This window comes from Herpailurus yagouaroundi, unplaced genomic scaffold (genome assembly GCF_014898765.1).
Source record: "Herpailurus yagouaroundi ecotype Mexico unplaced genomic scaffold, PumYag 28, whole genome shotgun sequence".
Classification (NCBI taxonomy): domain Eukaryota; kingdom Metazoa; phylum Chordata; class Mammalia; order Carnivora; family Felidae; genus Herpailurus; species Herpailurus yagouaroundi.
In genome coordinates, this window is record NW_024412376.1 from 147928682 (window position 1) to 147945495 (window position 16814).

Genomic DNA, 16814 nt, shown 5'->3' on the forward strand with positions numbered 1-16814 from the left:
CTGCCTGTATTCCCGGGACCTCACCCATCAGTAAGAGAACTAAAGATTTAATGTTGCGCCTACCTGGGATTCCTGTGGTTAGATATTTGGAATCTCATCCATCAGAGAGATCTCAGCGCGGGCCAAGCCAGTGAACTAAACGTCAGATATTTTATTCCTTTCTTGTCATGGAAACATAAGGATAGCTGCTATCCCATAAAGGTGGTGTAGAACGATTAGTAATTAAGTGCTCGGAAGCACAGTGCCATACATGAACGAATGGCTGTCAGTAACACTGGGTGACAGGTAACAACTTCAGGCCTGTACTGTGTTTATCCTTCCTTCCTTCATTCATCCAGCATATTCTTATTCGTCCCAATGCGTCCACCATGTACCTGACACAGTGCCGGCCTCTGGGGATGAAATGATGAACGAAAAGAATACAGTCAGTCCCTGCCTTCAAGGAGGCTAAAAAAAAAAAAAAAAAAATCTAGTTGGGGAGACAGATCCTAACTAAGTTCACAAATAAATTTAAAATTGCAATTCGTGGTGAATTCTCGGGAAGTGATGACTATAGGGTGACCTGAGGAGAGACAGGAGGTCAGAATTTACGGCAGGTCCCCGGGGACGTGACATTTGAGAGCACAGCTAATTTGAGACTCTGACTTCCCCTATGAAAAAAACCCTCGAGCTGGAACCGTTTTCTAATTCTGAGTGAGGTTTATTTAACGACATCGGAGATTCATCTGGGCTGCTGGTGCTCTATAGTAATACACCAAGGCACTCTCCTATGTCCAGATAAGAGTAAAGATAGTTTGCCAGTGTGTCTGAGGTTTCCAAAAGGGGTGGTCTGGGCTTTGGAACTGTCTAGCTCAACTTTTATGTCAGTGAAATTGATGACCTTCAAACAATGCACGCACAGTACTAGGAAGCTCTTGGCAATCTTTGGGCAGCCCCTGAGAATTTTGGAGGAGAAAAATGTGGAGGCACCAATGTGGATGGAGACTAAACTGGAGAGATCTCTTATTTAGTTGTTCTTTGGGGGTTCCCAGATCCAAAACCGGGATTGAGGAGGTCTTTGCCCCCTACCACCACCAAGCAATTCTCAGACACCAGTAAAGTGTCTGAGAATTCAACTCCGTTACGACACTATCTGGAGATTGCATCAGATGCCACAGGGTAAGGGTCAGTCCTACAAGACTGTCCCTACCCCCACTTAAGATGCCAGTCCCAAGCTCCAGGCTGCAGATTGGAGGTTCCAATGACCTCCTCTGTAGGTTCTTTTAATTTGCTACAGCAAATCAAACTCATAACTCAGGGAAGCACTTACGTAAATTTACTATTAAAGGATCTGCTATAGGATACTAATCAACGGCCAGGTGAACAGATACATAAGGCGAAGTCTGGGGAAAGAGCACAGAACTCCCATGCCCTCTCCAGGTATGTCACTTTCCCCAGCCTCCATGTGGTCACCAACCTTGAAGCTCTAACTCAGTCTTTTATGGAAGCATCATTACACAGTCAGGATTGACTAAGTCATTAGCCGTTGGCTGGTTCAACCTGCAGCCCTTCTCCCCTTCCTGGAGGTTGGGGGATGAAACCAAAAATTTCAGTCCTTTAACCACATGGTTGGTCAATCTGGCAACCAGTCTCTCTACCTTTGGATGGAGTCCAAAAGGGACCTTTGTTGATGTAACAAAAGAAACCCTTATCACTTTCAACACGTAGGAGATCCCAAGGGTTTGGGGAGCATCATGAGCCAGGAACTATGGACAAAGACCAAATATATATTTCTTCGAAATCACGATGTCACAGTTGTATTGTGATAATGATGTTAAAAGCCCAAAAAATTACAATCCAGTACCATAGGGACCAAGTAGTTTATTGATTGGTTGAAAAATTTGAGTTAAAGCGAAGATCCATTTGAAAAGACACTTAACCATCGGGGCACCTGGGTGACTCAGTCGATTGAGCATCTGACTGCTGATTTTGGCTTGGGTCATGATCCCAGGGTCGTGGGATCAAGCCTTGCATCAGGCTCCACGCTCCGCGTGAGCTTAAGATTTTCACTCTTTCCCCTCCTACCCCTCCCCTGCTTGTGCTCTCTCCCTGTCTAACAAATAATTTTAAAAAGATACTTACCATAAACGTCTTATTTTAATTAAAAAAATAGAAGTGTATCTCCATCCACCAGTCTTTCCAGATAGGGCCTTTCCTTTGTTACAAATCTACCGATTGGAGTTTTTTGTGTGTGTGTGTGGTCTTTCTCACATAGGTGGCACTCAATTTCTCTTTCTTAACAAATGAAAAAAAAAAACCAAGCAAGCAAAGACCCCTGTGAAACTATCAGAGCCAAAATACACTTTTTAAGCAACCATTACCATTCTTTTTCTGAGTCTACCCAAAAGACTCAGCTTAATTGTTATAAAGGAGCAACTCTTTCTTCCTGCTCATATTTTATTGGGGAACATTATAGTTAATTAAATTGTATAGTTACAATGACCATCCAATCGGCACGGCCAGGTTTGGGAACAAACACTGCTTACTCTTACTCAGCCCGCGGTCCTACCAAGATGGCAGCAAAAGTCCACCAGTGAATGAGGTTAATAATAATAATAATAATAATAATGGTCGCGAACAGTGATGGCGCTTACTCTGTGCCAGGCACTGTTCTAAATGCTCTCTTTAAATTTTAGTTTACCTAATCCTCACGACGACCCAGTAGGTGGGTACTATTATCATCCCTATTTAAGCCATGAGGAGACTAAGGCTCCCGAGAGTAGGCTGCGGCCAGTGAGCACCCAACACGTTGCAGGGATGGCGGTCAGGTGAGCTGATGAGTTAGTTGGTTGAGCCGAGTGCCAGAAGGAACTTCTATTATAGAAGCATTGCTCTGTATCCCTCCAGTGCCAGGCATTGCGTCGTGAGCGTGGCTGGAATGTTAAGTCATTCTACGGTCTTGAGAAACGAAATCAATCCACGGCTCTCAGAGATAATAACTTTGCAGTCCCACTGGAAAAGAAAAGGAAGGACCATCATCGTCTCGCAGCCCTTCAAGCCTGAGCTTTTCTGAAGAGAAAAATACCGGAGACGAAGCCCTTCTTTCCCAGTTTAGCTGCCTTCTGTAAAGCTAACTTCTAAGCGCTCACTTTGTGCTGCCGTCACTTGATGGGGTCAGAGAGTCTCATTCCTTCCCGCTTTTGCCTTCCTTTCTGGCCAGGTGCACCTGTTAGGGGTCAGGTTCCTGGCTAACCGTCAGTACATCCCCTCTCTGGGGTAACCCCAGGTTGCTTGGCTCCTGTGATCCCACTGCTGGTATCTTGCTCCATCCCTCTTGGCGTCACCCTGGCCCATTGCTCTCGCGGCCTGCCGGGCTTCTGGAGGCTTGCCTGGCATTTTGTTTTCTTTCCATCTGCTTCCGTCTGCCCTCTGCCTTCCCTGGCTCTTTCCGCTTTGCCTGGCTTCTCACTTGATGCCTGTCTTGACCCCCTTCCCCAACCTGCTGTCCACATATGCTCTGGTGGCACCTCGTTCACCTGTTCCTATTTTAGTTTTTAGTTTTTAAATAGGTAGTAAATGCACATGTTTTAAAAAGCAAAACTAGGAGCGCCTGTTGGTTAAGCGTCTGACTTCGGCTCAGGTCACGATCTCAGGGCTAGTGGGTTCGAGCCCGGCATTGGGCTGCTCTCTGCAGTCAGCGTGGAGCCTGCTTTTGGTCCTCTGCCCCCCTCTCTCCACTCCTCCCCCACTCACTCACACCCTCCCTCTCAAAATTGAACATTAAAAAAATAAAAATAAGTAAATAGATAAAACTCAAAACTATACGAAAAGATAGACAGTTAGAGGTCTTACTTCTAGCTCTGCCCTCAACCAACCCATCCTTACTCTCCACACCATGGGGAAATACTCTTGTTAGTTTCTTGCAGTATATACTTCCAGAGGTTTTAAATGAAAATACAAAAAAAGAAAAAAAAAAAGAGAGAGAGAGAGAGAGACACGAAAAAAGCCATTCTCCTCTTTCTTGGATAAAAAGTGTACTCTTTGTTTTAAATTTTCGTTTTACCTTTTTTTTTAAAGGTTATTTATTTATTTTGAGAGAGACAGAGACAGCATAAGTGGGGTGGGGGGGGGATGCAGAGAGGAGACAGAGAATCCCAAGCAGGTTTCACACTGTCAGTGCAGGGCCTGATGCAGGGCTCGAACCCATGAAACCGTGAGATCATGACCTGAGCAGAAACGAAGAATCAGATGCTTCACCGACTGAGCCACCCAGGCGGCCTTGTTTTTAACTTCCTGGTTTAGGGATCTCTCTAGGTCAGTTCACGGAGCCCTCTGTCCCTTTTTTAAGCTATATATGAAAGAAAGGCTCACATTTAGGGTCCATTGGTTGGGTGTGGGCTGGTCTTCATTGACAGACATCTGGGATTTCCAGTCTTTGGTGAATATAAACAACACCGCAAGGAACGACTTTGTGCATTTGATTCATGCTGGCCCATTGTTCCCTCTATTTCCCTTCTTGCTCTGTTAAGTCTTTTAGGACAAGGTGGATTTTCAGCACATCACCTGTGCCGACCTCTGGTATGCAGCCATGCCCTTTGACCTTGCTGTGGCCTCTTCCTCCTTACTCCAAATTTTACCTCGGTTCTTACCTACCAGGATATGTTGTTAATTTTCATTCACAGCCACCTTCTATCCTTTTAACAAGTTGTTTGTTTTGTTTTGTTTTTTCATTGTAGAGCAAAATATTTCCAATTAAGACTAGCGATTCCAAAGAATTTCAATTCCAGACAATTTTACCAATATCAAAAACTGGCCAGGTACGGAGTATTTATGGGGGCCAGGCACTCTGCTAGACGTACGCCTTTACATTTCACTTAATCCTCCTAAAAATCTAGTTATTGAGGAACTAATTTCTTCATGAGAAAACTTGGTCTCAGAGAAGGTAAGGGACAGGTCTAAGGTCACACAGCTGGTAAATAGCAGAGTGAGGATCTGAGCCCAAGTGTGCCTGACCCCACCATGGTCTTATCTACTAGAACACAGGTAGGAAGTGAGGCAATCTGGGGGTTTAAGTCAGGAGGGTTAATGAAAGAGTCTCTTTTTTTAAATTTCTGGTTCCAACCGAGATTTCTCTTAATTCTTTGTTTTTCCCTAGCTTCAGGGAGGATTTCTATTATAATGACACTGCTGGGTACTTCATTATTGGAGGGAGCAGGTATGTGACTGGCATTGAAGGGTTTTTTGGACCCCTGAAGTACTATCGTCTCCACACTCTGCACCCTGCACAGGTGAGCCTGGGGCATCGAGAAGTTTCTGGGTGTTCGTGCATGATGGGAGTGTGGCTCAGGGACGTGGAGCCCAGTGTAAATAAAAGATTTACCCAAGCCGGACCTCGCATCGGCTCTGTCATCACACACAATTAATATGGAGGCTTTTCCCCCAGCAAACTCGATAATAGATTTCTGTTAAGGTTTGGTTCATTTAGTACTCACAAAATGGAAACCATTTACTTCCTCTGTTTTAATAACTACTAGCTTAATTATAGAGTAGATTTTTATCAGGCTGTTGCCTATCCAGTGATTAAGCTAATGAAAGGAGAGAATCTTAGTTATTTGGTAAAGCTTCTTTTATGTGCTATTATTTAAAGTATCAGAGGAGACACTCTAGCAAATTAAAATCTTGGTTCTGTTCGCTGGTCTCTTCAGAAACGCAGGCCCTGGGCCCCCACTGGGGTGGCTGGCTGTGGTTGTAGAGATTGTGGAGGGCTGAATCTACTGCACACTGACCCTCACATCCAGAACGCACCCGCAGATGGGATGGTCCAGCTCTCCAGGCCCGCTCCCGCGGGGGTTGGTGCAGGGAGACGGGGATTTCCCACCTTCGCGGAGGGGGGTGTTTTCTGCCTTGGTAAGGAGATCACCAGACACCTGAACAAGGTCATTCCTGTGACCCTGCGGGGTCGGTTCTGGGAAAAGCAGGAGTCCCTAGGTAAAGGCACCCATGGGTGCATCTCACAGCCCCTGTGGACAGACCTCTAGGAAGAGGAAAACAAAGAAAGAAATCAATTGATTCATTTTGCAACAAATGCTTCTAGAACACCCGCTATGTGCCAGGGCCCTGTGCTGGTGCTGAGGCATCCGAGATGATTAAAATGGTAGCTCTCAAACTTTTTTTTTTTTTGAAGGTGGTTCACACAAGAAATCTACTTAATATCATGAACATACATAAGCGCGCGCACACACACACACACACACACACACATACATATATACAAAACCAAAACAAAGATTTTACTAAGAATACATATCTTTCCAATGTTAAATGCACTCTGATATTTTGTGTCCTGCTTCATATAAAAATAAATCACTGCTGATTACAACCTGCTGAAATAATCGCATGACCCTGCAATGGGTCACAACTTGCATTTTGGAAACCAATAAATTGAGATAAGGCCTCTGTTTTTGAGAAGCTCCCTGTCTGGGCCTCAAACACCTAAGTCAAGAATGCGGTATGTGCTTTAACTCACTTGCAAGCACAGTGTTTTTGGGGCGCTGAGGTGGGAACATCCGCCTCCTCACATGCTTGAGGGTGGACTGTTAGGGAAGCCGCCCTGAAGCATTGACCTTGGATCTGGCTCTTGGGGAGGTGAGTAGGAGCTTGCCGAGCAGAAGAAAGTGGGGGGAGGGTTCCCAGGCAGCGGCACAGCACAGGGAGACTTGGTGTCCTTTAGGGACTAGAAGGAGCCATGAACCTAATTGTCTGAGGACAGCGTGCGGCGAGGGGAAAGCAGAGGGTGGAGGCCTGGCGTCTGGGAAATCCTGACATTTAAGAAGCTCTGCGGAGGACAAGATGCCACAGAAAGCAGCTAGAGGGGACCGGCCAGAGCTGGCGTGTCCTGGAATTATACCCTCCCTTTGCTAATGCAGAGCCGACGATCTGTGTGCAAAAAGCAAGCCGACTGGTCCTACCAGTGCGAGAAGGCAATCCACCCGAACACAGCCTCGTGGGTATCGACGGGTGTTTGATGACAGCTTGTTGTTCATTCAATTCTCTTGCCTTCTTGTAGATTTTAAACCCCCTCCTTGAGAAGCAGCTTGCTGACCGGATCAAGTTATATTACGAAAGGTGTGCTGAGGTCCAAGAAATAGTGTCTGTGTACATGTCCACGGTACAGCAAGGGGGCAGGAGACCAGAAGCATGTAAGTACTGAGCTGCAGGAGAGCAGTTTTGAGCTCTGTGTATTTGTGTCAACACGTGTGGCCTCTTTCTAACACGGTTAACGTAGAACATATGTGAGTTGAGCAGTGGGGGCACATACGACCTCGAGCCCTCCACGGATGGGCGCACGCGACAAATGTGTGTTCCACGTGGATTCCAAGGAGACCGACAGTGACCAGGAACCCAAATCTGCCTCTCAGCTTCCACCATGTGTGACTTAGTTGAGGAATACAAATGAAAGCCTTTTGAGCCTCACATCGCGTCCTTGCCATCCATAATGGGATCCTAGGCCGGTCTAAGAAAATAAAAGTGAATTGGAAAATAAATTAATCATTAGAAATGTTTCCCCATCGGTGCACTTTTGTCTTGGACCATTAATATCTGAATATTAGCTTTCAGAAATGTTGAATAGCGACTTTGTTGTTTGGGGCTCGGTTTTATTTTTTTTATCCCTGAAACTGATCCACTCTCGAAGACCTCGGTCATAGCCAACAGAAGGAATGCTTTTCAGATAGACTGTTTTCGTGCCTGCTCATATTCGCATGGACATCCTTCACTCATGCAGGGTGTTCATTGATTACAAGACTTGGTTCCTGGCTTGTCTCCCAAGTGCTCCAGCTTGGGTCTAGCGCTTATCAGTGTCTCTGTGCTTAGACCCTCTTGCCCAATACGGTGGTGCTAGAGTTAGTCACATATGTTCCTTTGGGAAGAGAAATTCCCGCGGGGCCTTTGCCATCAGCAAAAGCGAATTGAGTATCACAGTCCTGCCCACGCATCTCAGCCATCTCCAGGGCCGCACTTGCCATTCTAGGCCGTGGATGGATGGGTGCCTCTGGAACATACCTCAGTCGGATAGGGTTCTCATATGGCGGCCTCAGGGAGGGAGCAGAGACGGTGATAGGTAAGTGTGGAGAGTCGGCCCTTCTGCAATTTAATTTAAGAAGAGGCAATACTGGTCCCCAGCTGCTGCTTGTACAGCTGACTCATCCAGAAAATATGATGCTGTCAGAAGAGGGGGAAGATATATAGGAATAGTAATATCCCAAACAGGAAAGAAACTGATTTTGATAACTGATGTAATTTCGGGAGAGATGCTCTGAACTGGAAGGCCATCCTTGCCTGCTGATCTGTTCGGTGGCCTTGGAAGATTTTCCTAACATCCACTGCCTTGCCTCCCTGGGGGACCTTGTGCTTTGCTCCTCAACTCACGCTGCCAACAAAATGGCCTAGATATTGGCCTCCTGGGGAACAGTCCGAGGCCAGCTGCTCATTCTGGAGAATTATTCAACAGCCATAGCAACTTTGGCACATTGCCCTCGGACGTGGCTTTGAATGTGTGACCTCGAGGCAAAGGCATCGGAGCCAATTTCAAATCCCTAATGCACCCAAACCAACATCCAGTAACATAAAGTCTGACCTCTTATTCCTAGTTCCTCTTAGGGAGGAGGGGTTGAGAAGGACGAGAACTTTCTTCTCCTAAGGGGAGTGCTATCTTGTGTTTCCCTTGCCCAGGCGACCTCCGGAACTCCTATCTGGACCTGAAGCTCAGGTACGGGAGGCCCTCCACGTGCAGAGCCTTCCCCTGGGAGCAGGAGCTGAAAGACCGCCACCCCAGCTTGTTCCAGACCTTGGTGGAGATGGGTTTGTTGACAGGTGATTGTGTAGGTGCCTTGCCTCTGGACACTGGCTGGGAAGGCTCCCTCTTGGGCACTGTTTCACTCACCCTCTTTGGCGGTCTATGCCTCAAAGTTATTCTTAACCCTCGTGTTCTAGGTTAACATCAGATTTAAATTCTGCCCTTGTGTGTCCACAACCCTCAGGGGGTCTGTGCACATTTCAAAAGCCAGATACAAAAGCAAATTTGGGAATCACTCCAGCAGTTCTTTTGAAGCCAAGGCCACAGATGACAGCCTGCAGCCAGAGCCGGCCACCAAAGGTGATTGGTTTGGCACGCACGTTATTGTCCATTTTTAAAAAAAATTAGTTGCTAGTGTCTAAAAAATGCTATTTTTTTTTAGCTTTTCTTGAAAAATCCAATGATCTGGCAATGCTGGGGCCTCCATTCCTACATCACAGCAATTCTGGAAGTGAGAGTTGGCACAGGTGTGCTCTGTCCATCCACGGTAGCCCCCACCCCCTCCTATTCCAGCACCTTCTGTCTACTTCTTTCATGGATCTTACCTGCCTGGGTCCTTAGGGCACTTGAACTTGAGATCCCTGATTTGAAATGCACACTTTAAGCAGCATCTCGGGAATCTATACTTCCCAAACGTGGCCGGCTTCTCCTGAGGCCCGTGACAATTTGTGTGTGCTTAGTAATTAGTGCACTCTGGGGCCACAAGGGATCTCGAAACCATGTCTGGTAGGAAGGGGAGGGAAGCCAGAGGTGTTCAGCCAGGGGAAACTGGTTAGAGGCAACCCATGGTTTTCCTGGGCATCCAACCAGGACCTTGAGTCCAAGTAGTGCAGAATCTAACTTCTGGTTCATGTCAGGGCCTCCTAAGAATGTCAGTGTTGAGTGGAGTGGATCCCCTGCTATAGATAGTGCAAAACGAATCTATTCTGGCCGGAAAGAATTCGAACCATACAAGATATTTCCTCTTACGTTCATTCGATACTTGCTGAGCGTCTGACCGGTTACTTGGCTAGGCTTTAAAGATAAGTAAAATAACCCAAGGTCCCTGCCCTTGAGGGACAGACTTGAAGACAAAGAAAAATGGTGATGCATTCTCAGTAAAAGTGGTGGGTGGAAGTGATAGAGTCATAAAAAAAAAAAAAAAGGGAGTTGTCAGGGAAGGCTTCCTGGAAGAGGTGGCATTGGGCTTGATGCTTGAAGGGTCAGTAGGTGTTTGCTAGGTCAGCAAGGTAGGGGTTGGGGGGGTGGGAGGCAGAGTAGAGGCAGAGAAAGGGGACGGTACAGCATTTTAAATGATGTGCAAGGGGTTTGGGAGGCAGGAGAAGGCCTGGAGAGTGATGATTCTGACTGCGGTCCGGACACCGTCCTGAGAGTTTGGACTTCGCCTTGTAAGTGACGGGGGCCTGTTGAAGGGTTTTAAGCCGCGGGTAGAGGTGTGATCAGAATTGGGTTTTGAGGTTACTCTGGCAGCGGTGGGAGGTTGGGGGGGGGACGTGAACAGAGAGGTGTGGCGTGGAAAGCAGGGGGTCCGTGGCCGTGGTCCAGGAAGAAAGGATGCAGGGCTCAGAGCGGTGGGGACGGAGCTAAAGGCTGTAAAGGGGTTGACTGCTTGGGCGCCGGCAAGGGGGACAAGGAGCGGGGAGGCCGTGTGCAGTCGTGTGACAGCCTCTGCAGCCAGGTGGCCCGAACCCAGCTTTAGCTTAGCACTCACTAGCTGTGTGATCTTGGGCGAGTTCCTTCGCTTCTCCGAGCCCTGGTTTCCTCATCTGCAAAACGGGATGATAGCGGCACCCCTCTCCTAGCGTCGGGTTGAACGAACCGAGGCACATGACACAGAACAGAACGGGCACATGGGAAGCTCTGGGTAAACAGTGTTTCTCAACCTTGCCACTACTGACATTGGGGCCTGGATGATTCTTTGCTGGGCGCGGGAGGAGAGGCCTCTCCTGCGAATTATAAGATGTGCAGCTACGTTTCTGGCCTCAACTCATTGGACACTAGTAGTACTCCCTCCCCTCCCCTGACCCGTGTCTCGAGTGGTGACAACGAGAAAGGTCCCCGTGGTCTGCCGGACGTCCCCAAGGAGGCCAGATTCCTCACAGGGCGAATCACCGTGCTCCACGGTGGTGGAATCACCACCCAAGACAGGCCAACGGGAGAGAGGCTTGCATGTTGAACCGTTGAGGCTCAGTGGGCTGAGGCCGCATCCACGTCAAATTCGGTTTTATGAGATTTCTGATCCCATTTAAATACCGTTTCGCTGACTGGGAACAGGGGTGAATCATTTTCACCAAACATTCTTTTTAAGGTAAATACTCTCAGTAAGGATGTTTTCGTGTTATTTTTATAGCTCAGAAGTTTTGTTTATGAGAATTTAGGATTGTTATTTTCTCTGTGGAGGCCTGGGGATGGAATCTAAGTAAAAGCCCAAATCATGGGGCTCCCGGGTGGCTCAGTCGGTTAAGGGTCCGACTCGCGGTATCTGCTCGGGTCACGGCCTCGCGGTTCGTGCGTTTGAGCCCCATGTCCGGCTCTGCACTGAGAGCGTGGAGCCTGCTCGGGATTCTCCCTACTTCTCTCTCTGCCCCTCCCTCGTGCTCTCTCTGTCTCTCTCTCTCTCTCTCAAAATAAATAAATAGACTTCAAAACTCATCACAAACCCTTGAACCCCAGGGCGCCCTGGGCTAGGTGTAGGGACCGGGACATTGCCATGTGTTCTGCTTACCCCTGGTAGGCTTCCGGGGGCCCCATCCTGGTGGCATATGGAACCCCAAGGCCGGATTTGCCACCTTAGAGCCCACTGCTGGTGCCGAACCAGCCAGTGGAGTCCTTCTGGTGCCACGTCTGCTGAGAAGAGCTCCAAGGAGCGTCTTCTGAGGGGCCGTGCGTGCCCCACGCGTAGCCTCTGTCTCCCTCGGGCACACAGCCACCTGCGTTCCTTCCCTTCCTGCCATTTCCTCGCACCAGCAGGCAAGGAGGGAGGGCGGCAAGGGTAGGCCGATCTCCGGAGTGAACCTCAAGCCCCCTTTCCGCCTTCAGCCCCTGGTTTTCTAGGTTACACCGTCCTGTCCATAAGGACTGGGAGCCTCCTGCAGAGGGAGGGCACACACTCCCCCATTAAAATGCCTGGCACAGTGCCCTCGCTCGGGGCCATCACAGTGTCCTCCTGCTGGCCCCCGAGAGAGACTGCATTTGTGCGTGGCGCCCGGGTTCTAACAGGGCTGAGCGGAAGGCAGAAAATTTGATTTTGTAAATTGAGGTTAAACAAACAAGTTTACGTTCTTAACATACCTTTGCTCTGCTGTCCTATAAAAGGCATGGTGGTTGACCAGAGTGGCTGGTCCTTTCCTGGTTCCTCCCGTGCCTGTCCTTCCAGATTCGTCTTGGGGTTAAGTGTCCAGCTGACTTGGGAGTGCTTCGGACAACTCTAGTTAATAGGAACCATGTCTCCATTATGTTTTCTGCCCTGTTGCCCTGAGCTGTCCCGTCCCGTGGACTAGTGGACTTCATTAGAACCTCCTCATCATACTACATTTTTCATATCTGAGATAAAGTCCGAGAATGGCAGTCAAACATCAGATGTTTTTGGTGTTTGGAATTCTTGCTTTGGGAACTAAATGGGTGGTAAGAGAGAGAAGGAATTCAACTGTGTGAGAAACTTCTAGGTTGCCCATGGCACCACCTTCATTCATTCGTTCGTTCAATCCATAGATGTTGGCTGAGTGCCCCCTGTGAGCCAGGACAGAACAAAAACGGGGCTGTGTTTTGAACGAGAGTCATTTAGGTAAATTTAAAGGAAGACGTCGGCTCCCATTGTTCCTACAAAGGGAATTAATTTGTGGAATTCTGTTTCCACATGGCATGTTGAAAAAAAAAAAAATAATAAGACAACGGAAGACAGCAGTGGCCCGTGATTTCTGGTTCTTTTGACAGGCTCATTTTTTTTGTTTTTTAACATTTATTTATTTATTTTTGAGACAGAGAGAGACAGAGCATGAACAGGGGAGGGGCAGAGAGAGAGGGAGACACAGAACCGGAAGCAGGCTCCAGGCTCTGAGCCATCAGCCCAGAACCCGATGCGGGGCTCGAACTCACGGAACGTGAGATCATGACCTGAGCTGAAGTCGGACGCTTAACCGACTGAGCCAGCCAGGCGCCCCAGGCTCATTTTTTTTTTCTTTGCAGTGTCTCCTCACATCCACGGCGGACTCCACTTCCAGGCCGCTACGCATGCACGTTTCAGAGTTAAGAGTGTATTTTCCCCGCACTGTGTGATTTCAGGCGCCTCATCTGCTCTCTCTCTAAGCCAACAACACACTTAAAGAGGAGTGAGAACATTGCAGGGGGTGGGCATTTGGGAGCTTTGGCCTCATCCACAGCCAGGAGGGAGCCTATGACAGCGTTCCCTGCATCTGGTCCGGTGAGGTCAGGAGTGTCACCACCTTTCGGTTGTTCCCTCCCCGCCACTCCTGATAACCACTATTCTGTTTCTACGAACTTGCCTATCCTAGATACCTCAGCTAAGTGGAATCATACAGTATTGGTCTTTTTGTAACTGGCTTATTTGACTTAGCACACCGTCCTCGAGATCTATCCATGTGGTGGCTTGTGTCAGTCTCCTTCCTGTTTGAGACTGAATAACACCCCATCATAGGTATAGACCGTATTTTGTTTGGCCATTCATCTGTCGGTGGACCCTTGGGACTGCTTCCACCTGCTGGCCGTTGTGAATGACACTGCTATGAACGTGGGCGTGCCAGCGCCTCTTCCGGACTCAGCTTTCGGTTCTTTTGGATGTCGGTTCAGAGGCGGGGTTACTGGATCATATGGTGATTCTACGTTTCATCTTTTGAAGAACCTTCATACTGTTTTCCAGTGCAGCTACACCATTTTCCATTCCCGCCAACGGTGCGCAAGGGTTCCGATTTCTCCACATCCCTGCCAACCCATGTTTATTTTCCATTTTTTTTGATACGTGGCCATCCTCGTGGGTGTGCGATGTGATTTATGTTTGTAATTTATCTCCTGGGGAACATTTGGTTGAAGACCAGTTGAGAACAATGCTCTCATAAAGTGACGTGATGCTATGAAAGAGCTTCCTGGACAGAGAGGCACCATACGGGTATGAGGGATAGGGTCGCCTGAAGAGAGCGCGTCTCACTCGGCCTCGGGTTACAGTTATTCGATCCTGTTTGTGTCTCTGTCACTCATGCAACTGCAAGCTTGTTGAGGGTAGCTCAAGAAGTAGAACTACCCCACTTAGGGGCGCCTGGGGGGCTCAGCCAGTTAAGCGTCCGACTTCGGCTCAGGTCATGATCTCATAGTTTGTGGGTTCGAGCCCCGCATCGGGCTCCGTGCTGACACCTCAGAGCCTGGGGCTGCTTTGGATTCTGTGTCTCCCTCTCTCTTCCCCTCCCCTGCTTGCTCTCTGTCTCTGTCTCTCTGTCTCTCTTTCTCTCTCTGTCTGTCTCTCAAAAAATAAATAAATAAACGTTTAAAATAAAAACGTTTCCACCTCCAGTTCTCCACAGAGCCTGCAGTGGTGCTGGCCACATATTATTGATTCTTCTTCTGTATGACCCTACACAGCACCTTTCTGTACCTTTCCCCTCCAGGAGCATACTTCGTCTACCCATGCTCCTCAGCTGGCCTGTAAAGCGTCTTCAAGTCCTAACTCAAACAGCCCCCTCGCATCTGTGCCCCCAGGCAGGTGGCTTTTTTTCCCATGCTCCCCTTGCCACTTTGTGGGTAGCCTCTTCAGCGGACCTGCCCTGTTGCATCATTATTGTTGTTGATTTGCCTGTTGGATTCCGCGGAACTCGTGAGCCTTCAAAGACAGGAGTGGGATCTAGGTTTTCTTTGAAGTCCCCCAGTTAAGTATTTGTTGGGTAACTGAATGCACTCCAGGCGGATAAATGATACCGTTGTAAGTACTAGAAATGTCTTTGCTGGGTCAGGGAATCACTGAAAGAACGAGGAGTTTGACTACCAGGAGACACAGGTTCAAGGTCCACGCGAGCCAAGCTGTGACACCAATCCAGACTGATAGATAGAGCTCTGTGGGCTTCTTCGCCTTCTTCTCTACATTTTTCTCATTCCCTTCGTACTTCTTTAGCCTGTTCCCTCTCAGGAGCTGCTGTTCTGGCCCCGAGATGCCTCTGCAAACAGAGCTCTGTTTCCCTGGTCTGCCAGCAGACTGTTTTCCAACTCCTCCCATCAACAGCAGCAGACCAGGACCCTTCTTATGCATACTCCTTGTAAAAGAATTCCCAAAATGTAGCCCTCACGGTTCTTCCTTTCATATATCCGTTATCTGGTGGCTGACGCATACAGGTGCCCAGATGTAAAACAGCCCCGACGTTCGTGCAGACCCCGTTGGCACCCGTGGACCGCAGCCCTCCAGCACTGTGCTGGGCCTTGGGGCAACCGTAATGAAAAGACACACAGAACTGTCTGCCAAGTGCCAGGGGTCTGGGAGGAGGGAGGCTTCTTACATGTTGACAGCTGATGTGCTAACCTGGTTTGCAATGCAGCTGTCCCCACTGGTGGTGGTTCCCGCTCTGCAGTATCACAGGACGTGTTCCTCGTCTCCCAGAGTAGGCATGCCTTTGAATTAAAGATGGCAGCCCTCCTTAGGCGCCCAGCTGCAGTGCATATAGATGTGGCGAACACCCTTCCTGCCTCCCGGCGTTCCAGACCCACTGCTCTGCATCTTGATTTCCTTGCTTGGCACAGGAATTCTACTGCGCTGCTCTGCCCCAAAGTCCACCACGGTCCAGGCTCTGGGTGGCATCCAACACGAGACCCCCTGTTCACGGCTTCAGGGGGACTCTTCTGATTGGTCACTCTCTATGTCGTTTCCCGGGGAACCTCCAGTTCTCTGGGAAAATGGCTCTTGTCAGAGCATAGAAATTGCCCTATTAGCATTTGGGCTTTTTCTAATGCTAGGATGGTAGTATTCTAGTATGCATGCTTTTTCATTATTTAAGAGGTGTGCTGGCTATTTCTTCTACTCTCCTGTTGCAACTTCCTTGTCAAAATGGAACCCTTAGAATTCAAAAACCCTTTGAATGGGGGGGAGGGGCTAGGCATCCATCAGCGGTGGTGGAGATGGGGAGGGGCGAGGGGGAGCTGGTAAGAGGCCTGGGGAATGGCGGTGGAGGGGGGTGGGACTCGAGGCCAGGCCGGAGAGCTGGTTTGGGTAGAAAAGCGGAGAGGAGAGCTGCTCAGGTGCATGTGGGCAACAAAGGCAGGGAAGGACAGGTGCATGGGACAGGTGAGCGGGCCGGCACTCCCCTGTGGGCATCTGCCCTGGGGCTGGAACCCCTTACTCCCTTCCCTCCCTTCATTCTGGACGGGGCAATTCTGAGCCCAGGGGAGTAGGCAACTCTGGCTACAGAAGCCAGAGGTCTGCCAGCAGATGGGTCTCAGGAGGAGGCCGGGTCTGAGGTGGGCTCGCCTCCGTCTTGTTCCCCTCCCCAGCCTGACTTGCCCCAGGCTTCAAGTGCAGGGGGAAGGAGCCTCCCCGTAGTCTGCCAAGGGGTTGCCGGCCCCACTTGCATCACCCTCGGTTGCCTTTAACTGTTTTTGTTTTTGTCGACAATTGCAATGTTTATTTGGAAACACGAAAATGCATAGCATAGAAATGGTAGAGATACAGTAATGTTCCTTAATAACGCCAAGGTACCGTGTCCTTTAAGAGCTATTTTCAGTGTCGTGCATTGAAAAACCATCATCTTTATTTTTTTTTATTTAAGAAAGAGTACATTATAGATTTTTTTTTTTAAATAAAAATGCACAGAAGCACCAAGAAGAATACAGACAGGGAGATACTTTTGCTGCCCAGAACATCCCTGGTGACAGTCCTGAGGGGCAGTGGGTAGAGAAAGGGAGAGAAATCACACGCACAAACCCAGAAAAGTTGCATACAGAAAAGGACGAGCCGCACCGTTTACTTCTGACAAATAAGCCACCTCCTTCC

The 16814-nt window shown here is 48.7% G+C and overlaps 1 protein-coding gene across 9 annotated transcripts in view; it reads left to right on the forward strand.

Moving 5' to 3' along the window:
- SEL1L3 (SEL1L family member 3) overlaps positions 1–16814 on the forward strand; it is a 104319-nt gene that overhangs the window by 32622 nt on the left and 54883 nt on the right. For all 9 annotated transcript variants that reach the window (XM_040486525.1, XM_040486573.1, XM_040486499.1 and 6 more), the window contains 3 exons: positions 5135–5267; positions 7046–7178; positions 8710–8850. In XM_040486525.1, the coding sequence (XP_040342459.1) occupies positions 5135–5267; positions 7046–7178; positions 8710–8850 (407 nt within the window). The remainder of the gene's footprint in view (positions 1–5134; positions 5268–7045; positions 7179–8709; positions 8851–16814) is intronic.